This window comes from Musa acuminata, chromosome BXJ2-6 (assembly GCF_036884655.1).
Source record: "Musa acuminata AAA Group cultivar baxijiao chromosome BXJ2-6, Cavendish_Baxijiao_AAA, whole genome shotgun sequence".
In the NCBI taxonomy this organism is placed as follows: Eukaryota; Viridiplantae; Streptophyta; class Magnoliopsida; order Zingiberales; family Musaceae; genus Musa; species Musa acuminata.
This window is the reverse complement of record NC_088343.1, coordinates 16,611,398-16,622,612: the sequence shown is the minus strand read 5'-3', so window position 1 is coordinate 16,622,612 and position 11,215 is coordinate 16,611,398. Positions and strand designations below refer to the sequence as shown.

General features: G+C 35.1%; 1 protein-coding gene across 5 annotated transcripts; it reads left to right on the top strand.

Moving 5' to 3' along the window:
• Nucleotides 1-1,331: 1,331 nt before the first annotated feature.
• LOC135615117 (WD repeat-containing protein 26 homolog) lies at nucleotides 1,332-10,473 on the top strand. Of its 5 annotated transcripts, XM_065113202.1 has the most exons (6): nucleotides 1,332-1,772; nucleotides 1,871-1,962; nucleotides 2,964-3,867; nucleotides 6,713-6,814; nucleotides 7,599-8,228; nucleotides 10,021-10,473. In XM_065113202.1, the coding sequence occupies exons 3-6, from the start codon at nucleotides 3,073-3,075 to the stop codon at nucleotides 10,240-10,242; spliced, it is 1,749 nt and encodes a 582-aa protein (XP_064969274.1). In that variant the 5' UTR covers nucleotides 1,332-1,772; nucleotides 1,871-1,962; nucleotides 2,964-3,072; the 3' UTR covers nucleotides 10,243-10,473. The 5 variants fall into 5 exon arrangements, with proteins under 5 accessions (XP_064969274.1, XP_064969275.1, XP_064969273.1 ...); XM_065113203.1 differs by lacking the exon at nucleotides 1,871-1,962; XM_065113201.1 differs by having other exon boundaries at nucleotides 1,332-1,962.
• The last annotated feature ends 742 nt before the right edge of the window (nucleotides 10,474-11,215 follow it).

Below are 11,215 nucleotides of genomic sequence, written 5' to 3'. Positions count from 1 at the left end.
ATAAGCATTATCAATTAGTTTTATCATCAAAATATAAGATTCAACGATTAGAAGATTAAAAGGTAAAAAAAAAAAATTACATGAGTGCATGATATTTTTATAAAAATTTGAAAAACATAAAATGACATAATATGCATGAGCCGAATAACTTTAAAAAATATTGAATAAATTTTCTAAAAATAAAAAGACATTGACATATGTCCATATGAAACAAATTTAAAGATATCTCCAAAATTTAAAGACATTTTTGATAAGTTGTAGTACATCGCATATAAGAAAATATTTTGAAAAGGCTAAATTTTAAGTAGGTGATTATGATCTTATTAGAATCTTAAATGTAAAAAATCATTGCATTAGTACATGATATTTTTATGAAAATTTTTAAAAAACTTTTAAAAATTTAAAAAATGACACTATGCAAGAACTAAGAAACTCTGAAAAAATATAGAATAAATTTCTTAAAATAGAAAAATATTAACATATGTCCATCTAATCCCTTTAAAATATATACAAAAACTTTCGGGGCATTTTGACAAGTCCTATTATGTGATGCATTGATTCTAGAGTTTGGTCAAAAATAGTGTATTGTATATTAAGAAAACTTTTTTAATGGCCAAATTTTTACTAGACATGTGGGATCCAATTAGAAGGTCGAATGTAAAAAACTCGCATGAGTGCACGATATTTTTACAAACATTTGAAAAAAAAATTAAAAAAAGAAAATGGCAATATGCATGAGCCGAATAATTCTAAAAAATATCGAACAAATTCTATGACCTTATTAGAAGATTAATCATCAAAAATCATTACATGAGTGCATGATATTTTGGGAAAAAATTAAAAAGCTTTAAAAAATTAGAAAATGTCACACTATACATGAACTAATTTTTTTTAAAAAAATATAAAAAACTTTAAAATAGCAAAACACTAATATATGTTCATTCGGATCTCATTAAAAGATATCGAAAAACTTTTAGATTATTTTGACAAGTTTTACTATTTGATGAATTATTTATGAATTTTGATAACAAAAATAATACATTGTATATTAGTAAAACATTTTTTATGGCCAAATTTATTCTAGGTGTGTGAGATCTAACTAGAAGGTCAAATGTCAAAAAAAAAAAAAAAACCATGAGTGCATGATATTTTTATAAAAAATTAAAAAAAGAAAATGGAATAATTTTTTAAAAAAATATGGAATAAATTTATAAAAATGGAAAGGCACTGATCAAATTCAAAGATACCCATAAAATTTTAAGATATTTTGATAAATTTTACAATGTGATGTAGTATTTATTTGCATTTTGATCAAAACAAACACTTCATCACCTATAAGAAAATATTTTGCTCACCAAAGCCTAACACACCTCCTCTTCCCCCTTCCTCTTCCTCATCCCCTTCCTTCCTCCTACCCTATAAATACCGTTATTGTCTGCTCCTATATCTCGTTTCCTTTTCTCTAATCTCTCTCTCTCTCCTTGCTTGCTTCTGTGGTTTAACCGCTGACCCATTTGGAACCAATTCCTTGCGGTTGCCCTGCGGGTGGTGGCAGAATCCAACCCAATCGCTTGGTGTGAGGGGTTTATCGTTGGGATTTGAGGATTTGGGGCTGGAATCGAGTTTCATACCCCGATCGCCGCTTGGGATCGAGGGATTTCCCCTGTTTGGGCCTCTAAGTGGTGCTTGATTGAGGGTTTCTCCACCGATTTCTGCTGTTCCTGATTAGGTCCTAGATCCTCGAGCACTTGATTTCGTAGTAGAGTTGAAGGGTGCGATTCTCCTATTGATCTATTATTTTTCCCTTTGTTGTATTGTTGTGCTGGTGTTTTGATGCACCGGGTGTTTTTTCTTGATTCTGGATGCTTAGATTGTCGTAGTTCTTGAAACCTTTCCTGTTGATTGTTGGAATTCCGACGGAGGAAGGAAAGTTGATGCCTTGGGGGAGTTCCCTAGCTGTAGGTATGGAATATGCCCTGGCAACTGTGGATTCGTTTCTGCTTTGTTGTGTAGATGATGTTTTTGGGAGGAGAAGGTGCCTATTTCTTGCCGTGGTAAATCTTAGAAGCAAAATGATCGTTTTATCTGAGAGATTGTGGCTAAGCTGCTCATTTTTTGGGAACATCTTTAGATTCCCTTTGTTTCTTTGGATGATTGTGTGTTCTTTGTTCTGATGCAAAAAAGACGACTTCTAGATAACTCAAATGTAATTTTCTGAACCATAAATGGATCATCTGATCACTGCTATCCTCATCTGTTCAATGTGTGTGGTCAGTTGAACTTCTTGCTGCATAATTATTCTAGTGGATCTGGAGATTGTAAAGGATTGCTCTTCTGTTTTTGACCTGTCTCTCTATAGCTTCAGTCATTGTCTAATACTATGTGGAACCTACATTCTGTAATTCTACATGTTTATCTCATTCAAACTGTAAAACGGAGCAAAAAAGTTAGTCACTTCGTCCCTGTCTTCTGCTCCTGCATGAAAAAGAGGTAAATAGAACATACTTTAAAGCTCTGCTTGATCTCCAGTTCACTGCTGTGTGCTCCATCTCTGTAGTTCTATAGTTGCTTGTTCTGTCTCTTTAATGGGGTTAATGACAAAAAAGCTTTCATTCATTGTATATACTCAAACACAACCAAAAAGGTTCTAGCTTCTTAGAGAACTTGCTAATGAGAGAAATAAATAATCTGACTGGACCACAACATGGAATAATCCCAAGCTTGATCCTTTTCTGTTGTCATGTTGGTGACCCTAAGGATAAGAATACCCTCAATTGCTGTTGTGCATTTGCTGTCTTTGTGAAATTTTATAAATTTGTTTATCTAGGGCTTCCTGATTTTTATATAACTTCTTTTCCTTTTCTCTTACTTTGTTAATTTTTAGGTTTATGCATTTGGTAATGATTTTGATGAACTAGTTGCGTAAGTTTCGGGATAACCTTTCTTTCTTATTTTCGATGCAGGAATTCTTTTTCATATCAGTTTCTCTAGCTTTCCAGAACATTGGAATCTATGTTGTTTGCAGCTTATATCTTGTTCACTTAGATATATATGGGCTGATTCTGGCATTTCATGGGAGGTGTAGAAGACAATGAACCACCCTCAAAACGTGTCAAAACATCCTCACTAGAATTGGAGAACCTCTCAAATACTTCGTCTCTTTCTGAGTTCATCAATCCTTTGGGAGGCCTAATGGCCAGGCCTTTACCATCCCAAGGGAGAGAAGACATGGTCGGTTCTAAAGGAGTTATTAAGAAAGTAGAATTTGTGCGAATTATTACCAAGGCTCTTTATTCTCTTGGTTATGAGAGAAGTGGAGCAGTTCTGGAGGAAGAGTCAGGAATACCCTTGCACTCTTCTGCAGTCGATATCTTCCGGAAGCAAGTTCTTGAAGGGAATTGGGATGAAAGTGTGATTGCACTGCAAAAAATAGGTCTTGATGATGAAAATATTCTGAAGTCTGCATCCTTTTTAATTTTGGAGCAAAAGTTCTTAGAACTTTTGGGAAAGAATAGGGTAATGGAAGCATTGGACACATTGAGAAGTGATATCACTCCACTTAGCATTAACAAAAAGCGAGTGCATGAGCTTTCCTGTTGTGTCATATCTCCTTCACAGCATATGTTACTTGGGTTTGCTAGTTTGGAAATAGAAACTTCAAATGCACGAATGAGGCTTTTAGAGGAATTACAGAAACTGCTTCCTCCATCGATCATGATACCTGAAAGGAGACTGGAGCACTTGGTTGAACAGGCACTTAGAGTCCAAAGAGAAGCTTGCTACTTTCACAACTCCCATGAAAGCTGTTTTTCATTGTACACTGATCATCAGTGTGGAAAGGACCAGCTACCTTCTCATACAACACAGGTTGGAAATAATTTTTTAGTGATTTTTCTTAAACTCTCTCGCACATAAGCATGCTAATCTCCATGTCCACTTGTTTCTTCTTGCACATTTGTTCAAATGCCATTTTCAACAGATATAGTTGTTTGAAACTTCTTTGAGAAAGTTATGTTTGCATTCATGTACTGAAAATTTTAATGCACAATCTATACACTCACTTTTGGATGGCAAATAAGATGATTCCTGGAAATGAGTGTGGGTGTTGGTACTTTGAATCATTTTCAAGAAGAGAATATTGAATGATTCCAATTGGATGTTTTCTTTGACTAACACAAGTATGCTACAACAGAATACTGATTTTTGTTAAATGGGAACACAGAGCATGGAGGATAGTCAAAGATAGGTGGAGAATGAGATGATGTAACTTGTGAAAAAGGTGCAATATTTAGAGTTTGATCCAAGAGTGGAAATCAGTAGTAACAATAGCATCATGATCAAGGTTATAAATTCTGGTTGGACCAATACCGATCGGCAGTTACTGGTCCAACCAAAGTTGGGTATCAAATAATATAGGCCAGTGCTTAATTTTTATTATTTTTTTGTGATACCAAGTGGTGCAGATTGGTGTACCAGTACTGCACCTTTCCAACTGGTTGCCAAAACCATAAGTAGGCGGACATTTAAACCCTTGGTCATGGTCATGATTCATGCAAAGTAGAAAATCCATTCATTTTTCAGAAAAGCCTGCCAAGGTCAAATATCTTGGAGGGTGTGAACTTATCTACCACAAGGATTTCTGGAAGAACATTTGTAGTTGTACATGCATATACAGTTGCAATATGTGTTGGAGTGATCAACATAGTTTTCATACATATTACTAGCATTAAAATTTCAGAAGAATGAAGTTTGGCCTTTTCAATTTTTGTTTCTGAAAGGTTGACATGAATACTGCAAGATTCCAACGATTCATAGTAAACCATCATATATTGAAAGAGCTGACATGAAAATGATACCTAATGTGCTATATCCTCAAAATAGAAATGCTTTCTTTCTTGCTTAAGCTTATCTCCTCTGCAGTGAATGACTTTATGGTCGATAGATTTGCAGCTTGCGAGCTATGTTATCTGTTCCCATCATAGTTTCTAATTCTTACAACGTCTTTAACTTCTTAACACTTTACATGATAACAGTGAACTGTGCTATTACTAAAACATTGTAAAACTCGGCATTTCCCATTAGAGGTGTTGTAAGTTTCATTTTTAAAGCATACAATAGGAGAACTATTCCTCATTTGTATTGTTTTTCTGTTTTCTGAGGCATCTGCAGGAAAATAGTTTAAGATATTTTAGCAATAGAGAAGCTAGGTAATTAGTTTACTTGATTATCTGTTCTTCGATGCTGTTTTTTCTGTCATCTAGGTTCCAACCTCATTGTATCTCACCAAGGGAATCCTTTTTTATCCTCTAATGAGGAAAGAACTTTGGCTGCTTGGAAACTTCATGTAATTACAATAAGCTATTGCATTGTTAGAGACAAGATTTCTTTTGCTTTTCATCACTCTGCTCTCTTCTCTTCTCACTTGTAAGGAGTTGAAGATATTGTTTCCATTTTAGGTTAACATTATCATAAAGTAAGGGTAACAACCAAAGGAATATGACTAAAAGAGAGATGAGCCAGAGAGGAGGAACTAAAATATGTTTGTGAAATTTAATTATATTGAAAGCATACTTAGATTCAATATGATTCTCCAGCCATTATAAAATTGTAATGATTTGTGACCATTTTTTTGTTGTATGATAAATCTTGCCTAACGCTGGGCGCCCGTCAAAGCATATATATTGAATATCTTGAATTGCAGGGATGTCTTGAATCAAATCTTGTAGGATTCCATCTGATACTACTTGGAACTTAGAATTATGTGACTATTCATTTTGAACTTTTTTATATAGTGCTCTACATGGATTTACCACCGCAATGCATCAAGTTAGGTTTGTAATCTATGCATCCAGTTATTTTCACAATTTTAATATATCCAAAGCAAGCAGAATTTGTCAACTATCATTAAATATGGATATCGGACAAGGAGTGATGTTTCATCGGATTGATATGAAAAGGCGGTACATACCAATCAGGATGTGAATGGGTACATGGACTGCCCCCGTTTCGGATAGTATGGTCCAACTCATTAGAAAATAAAAAATAATAAAAAATAAATATTCTCGCCGATTAGGGCTCGTGAACACGACCCCTCTTCTTTGTGCGCAAGGAGTGTGGAATTGTCGCTACTGATCGACATCGCATACCTCCCTGCCGTGACCGTTCATCATTACCTTATCTCATTGCCACCCATTGCATGCAGTATGCTTCCTCCTCTTCCTCTTCATCCTTCCTCCTCCTCCTCTGTTGTCTCCTCTTCTTCCTTCGTCTAACACCTTCCTCCTCTTCCCTACTGCCTTCTCTCCTTTCCCCCCGTTGCCTCTTCTTTCCTCTTCCTTCCTTCTCTTTCTCCATCGCCATATGTTCTTTCCTCTTTTTTTCGCATTCGAAATAGCAATTGGTGTTTCGTGTGTCGTTACACGTTGATGCATATTTTGGTCCAACAAGGGACTGATATGGATCTAGTACCCAAAACAACATTCCTTGATACTAGATATATGATATTTGTAAAGGAGGTCCTAGTCAATATGAACTTTCTAAATACTTGATCAGGCCCTAATTATTTTACATTTTTGGCCTTTGGTTTGGGATGGGTTTGTAGTGGGGTTCCAAATCATTGAAGCATTTCTAGTAATGTGTTTTTGATAGACAATTAATAAGTGAATGTAACTGTTTTGTGTACTTCTGAACTATTCTTACTGAATTTTTACAGGTATTGCGAGAACACCATGATGAAGTATGGTTTTTGCAGTTCTCAAACCAAGGAAAATATTTGGCATCATCGTCAATTGATAGATCTGCAATTATATGGGAGGTAAAGTTTCTTGTAATTTGATTTAATTGGTTTAGTTCCTCCATTTTAGCACGCTTGTTTGACATCAATGACAGTTGAGGTTTACTTTTTTGGATGCTTCATATGCTCAGCAGTGAATATGACATTTTGCATTTAACTGATTGATCTTTTGTTTTAATATACACACAGATATATCCAAAGTGGGAATCATCATGTTGAATGAATAATGAATGAATCTTTTATTGGAGAAATATCTTTTTGTCTCTGTGATAACTGGACCTTCCAAGTCTTATTTTCCTTGAGTATGGAAAATGATTCAAGATAATTTTCCCTCATTTGTTAGATAATACATTAAGATGGCCATTACAAGGTACAATTGGCATATCATTATTGGTGCTGTTGGTATCATATCATGTTATACTCGATAGAGCATCTAGTAAAATTGTAAACGAGCTTGATTTGTTTTTAGCTGTTGCAGGGAACATGAGACCACGACGTAGAAAAGTTGAGGCATCTTGGGAAATCTTTATTTACACATTGCAGTATTTACTTGTCTTTATAGATGGTCTGATAGATATTATTTGTCATGACTTGCATTTGTTTTGATTGTATCCTAGTGACCCACTAATGTCTAAAATGTATTTTCATGCTTTGCAACATTACAATATTTCCTGATCAATGTAATGCAACTATGTAATGTGATAAAGGTAAACACTATCTGTTTAACGCGGTAAGAGTAATATTGGTTTTGCTGTAGTAGACGTTAACTTTTCTTTTCTGAAGTACATGTTATATATTGCATTAGGTTCGTGAAGATGGAGAACTAACACTGAAGCACAAGCTATCTGGTCATCTGAAGCCTGTTCTAATGGTTGCTTGGAGCCCTGATGACAGCCAGCTTCTAACTTGTGGAATGGAAGAAGTTGTTAGGCGCTGGGACGTTCACTCTGGTGAATGCCTCCATGTATATGAAAAAAATGGTGTTGGATTGATATCCTGTGGCTGGTTTCCGGATGGAAAAGAACTATTTTCTGGTGTTACAGATAGGACTATTTGCTTCTGGGATTTGGATGGAAAGGAGCTGGATTCTTGGAAAGGGCAGCGAACAAGTAAAACTTCTGATGTTGCTGTCACAAAAGATGGTAGACATATGATAAGTTTGTGCCGAGAAACTGTGATTTTGTTGCTAGATAGGGAAACAAAGACTGAGAGGCTGATAGAAGAGGAACAGACAATTACTTCATTCTCACTATCAAAGGATGATAAGTTTTTGCTTATAAATCTGATAAACCAGGAGATTCATTTGTGGAACATAAAGGATGATCCAAAACTAGTTACCAGATATAAAGGTCACAAGCGCAGTCGGTTTTTAATAAGGTCTTGTTTTGGAGGAACTGAGCAGGCTTTCATTGCCAGTGGAAGTGAAGATTCACAGGTATGCAACTGCCACTAAAGACATTATGAACTGTATACATCTATTACCTTGAACTTGCAGCTGTGGATGTTGATAGAGTTGCTTTGCAAATACATTCTTCCTACTCTTACTGTATGCTTTAATAAGTTTCAAAATTGCTTAATTGCTTGAGAATCTTTATTGATGCTTTTTGCTCTGCTCAATTTGTTCCTTAGGAAGTTAAATATACACAATACTTCGATTTTGTAAATTAAATTTTCACTTTGTGGACGCACCGCATGAGAGTTTTGGAAAAGAAAATCCACAGGCTTTGATGACTTGTGACCAGTTCTTTTTGGCTGCTATTGTCCAATGTGACAATTAGAGGAAGTTCTGAACCTAGGAGATTTGTGATCATGTTATGTGTAATGCAGTCAGAAAAAGTTGCTGTTGTCTTGATGCTGGCATGTCTTAAAATGTCTGATAAATGACTAGTGTCACTATTGTTTAGTATGTATTGATACAAAAATCTATGATCAAACAATTAAGGAATCTGGAAATTGATGTTCTATTGATAACAGTCTTTTGGGTTGTGCGGAGCTGGCAAGGCATATGATCTATCAGCTCATGCTGCATAGGCTGAGAAATAATTGTATGTACTAGCCTGTCATATTATTACCATGCAATTCATTTGAGACTTCATATCGATGTCGTTTCTTCGATGTCTGCCTCTCATGTTTGACCTTGTATTTCATGTGAGGCTTTGGACCAATGCTAATGCCTCTTATCACCTGGCCAGATGATCTGCATTCCTGGGCGCAAGGGATTTAAACATGTTCCTGTCTTGATATTCTAAATACCTGTTATTTGCTTGAGATTGTTCTTGATGTTTTTTCTTTTTCTGTTTACCAATGGAAAATACAGAAGTAGTTATAACAGGTGACTTTTAAGCTGCATGTTTTGTACAACGACAAACCATAATGTCCTTTATATAAAGTAATACCTCTATTTAAATCAAAGAGCATTTAGCCTTTTATTTTTTTTAGTTAAGCTTTATAAATTTGCTAACTTTTCTTGCAGCACTAGAATTAATAGATTTACCTCATTTAGTCACAGTTATAAGTTTTCTTTAAATATTCTCATATTGTCTTAGATGATTCTCAATAATTATATCACTTATCAGGTTAACACAACTGTTCACAAATGGAAAGTTTAGTATTTTTGCTGTTTTTCCCAATATTTCCATATGTCTATCTAAACATTTGTATCTTAGCTGCACCAACTTTTTGTGCAAATTGTCTGTTAACTATTTTTTAGTCGATAGCTTGGTAAATGACTGCTTAGAAAAATAATAATCATCTCTACTGTCTAATTTAGGCCATCATGAAATATTAATGATTTGGACAATTCAAGCAATAATGTCTGTTGTTTCTCCTTTTCATATGTGCTTTTGAATTCATAATATTGAACATCGATATCTTCAGCAATATTTTATAAAAGTAGATCATCCTCTTTATGAATAACTATTCATTTTTCAGCTAAACCTAAGGGACCAGATATGCAAGAACATGAATAAATCAAATTTGTTTCTTTTAGGAACAGTTATATTTTCCGCTAGTCAACTTATAGTTTACTCTTCTATGCTTGCAAAAAACCTCAATCTGGGTTAGGAAAATATGTTTGAAATTCTTAAACTATACACAACAAATTTCAACTTGCTACAAGTACATGTCATCGCAAGGTATTGGTCCTCTTTCCTCAAGAAATACAGATATTTTTAGTGTTGAACCTCGATAACTTGTCTTATTGATTTTGGTGAGATCCCTATTATCAGGTGTACATATGGCATCGAAGTTCAGGAGATCTTATTCAAACTCTTCCTGGTCATTCTGGCACCGTCAACTGTGTCAGCTGGAACCCATCGAATCCTCACATGCTTGCATCCGCCAGTGACGACCACACGATCCGTATTTGGGGATTAAACAGGGTGAATCTGAAACGCAAGGAGATCTACAGCAACGGAACGGTTCACCTGTGCAACGGAAACATCAAATGAGTTAAGATAGCAGTCAAGTACCTTGACTCTGCATCATCGACTGTTTAAATCCTTGTCCACGGCTTCGGTGGCAAATGCGCCTGTAATGACACAGTTGCTGTTTGCTGATATGAAGTCTAATGACTGTTTTAGTTTGGACGGTAATTTCTTCGATTGAAGCAGGATAAAAATTTCAGTCGTTGACATTGGTCTGTTAATTTCATGGCAATTTGCTGTTGGCCTCTTTGGAAATTACTTGTGTGCAGTTTATGCTGATTTCTGAGGTTACCTAAATGTCCAAATAGATTATCAATTTGCTCGTCTGTCTTGCTTCCTTCACCGAAAAAGAAGAGAAGAATTGTCTTTTAATTTCAGTGCTCCGCCTTGCCTTGGTTGCCATCATCATCCTATCCTCATTAAGGTGCGAGACAGATAATTTAGCGAGCTTCTTATATTTATATGATTGGTTTCTTCACTGTTAGAATCCATATCTATCTCAGGCATAGTGCTCTTCTCATCCACAAAGGTATTAGAATGTTATTAGTAGTACCGAAATTGATAGTCAGATTCACATATAGGAATTTATCCAACATATATATATATTTTTTGAAAATCTGTTGTATCTTTAGAATCAAGACTCTCTCCTTTAGATGTTCTTACAATTAATTTGAATGTTACTTGCAAAGATAATGGCTGGGGTGCGTTGAGATCAGTCGTTAGTAAAGTTGCTGAGAGTTTGGAAAGTGTTCTAGATTTGGAATGTACCCAAGTATAGAAGATGGGAATGAGGCCGTGGAGACTTCCACACCCTACTTGTAAGTTTAGCATGCTTTGCAAGGGAATAGGCCGCATTATTATCTGTCCCGAGCCGAATGGGAAAAATATGATTGATTAGCTGAAACTTGGATTATTTCTTTTTAAAGCCATTATTATTAAAATTACTATTATGGAATAAAATAGTACTGGATATTAGTAATTGTTGTACATAATTTCT

Excerpts from the sequence above, each read along its gene's own strand:
- LOC135615117 (XM_065113203.1), top strand. The coding sequence starts at position 3,073 with ATGGGAGGTGTAGAAGACAATGAACCACCCTCAAAACGTGTCAAAACA. Across the intron at positions 6,815-7,598 it reads GATCTGCAATTATATGGGAG|GTTCGTGAAGATGGAGAACT; the intron begins GTAAAGTTTCTT and ends ATATTGCATTAG. Across the intron at positions 8,229-10,020 it reads GTGGAAGTGAAGATTCACAG|GTGTACATATGGCATCGAAG; the intron begins GTATGCAACTGC and ends CCCTATTATCAG.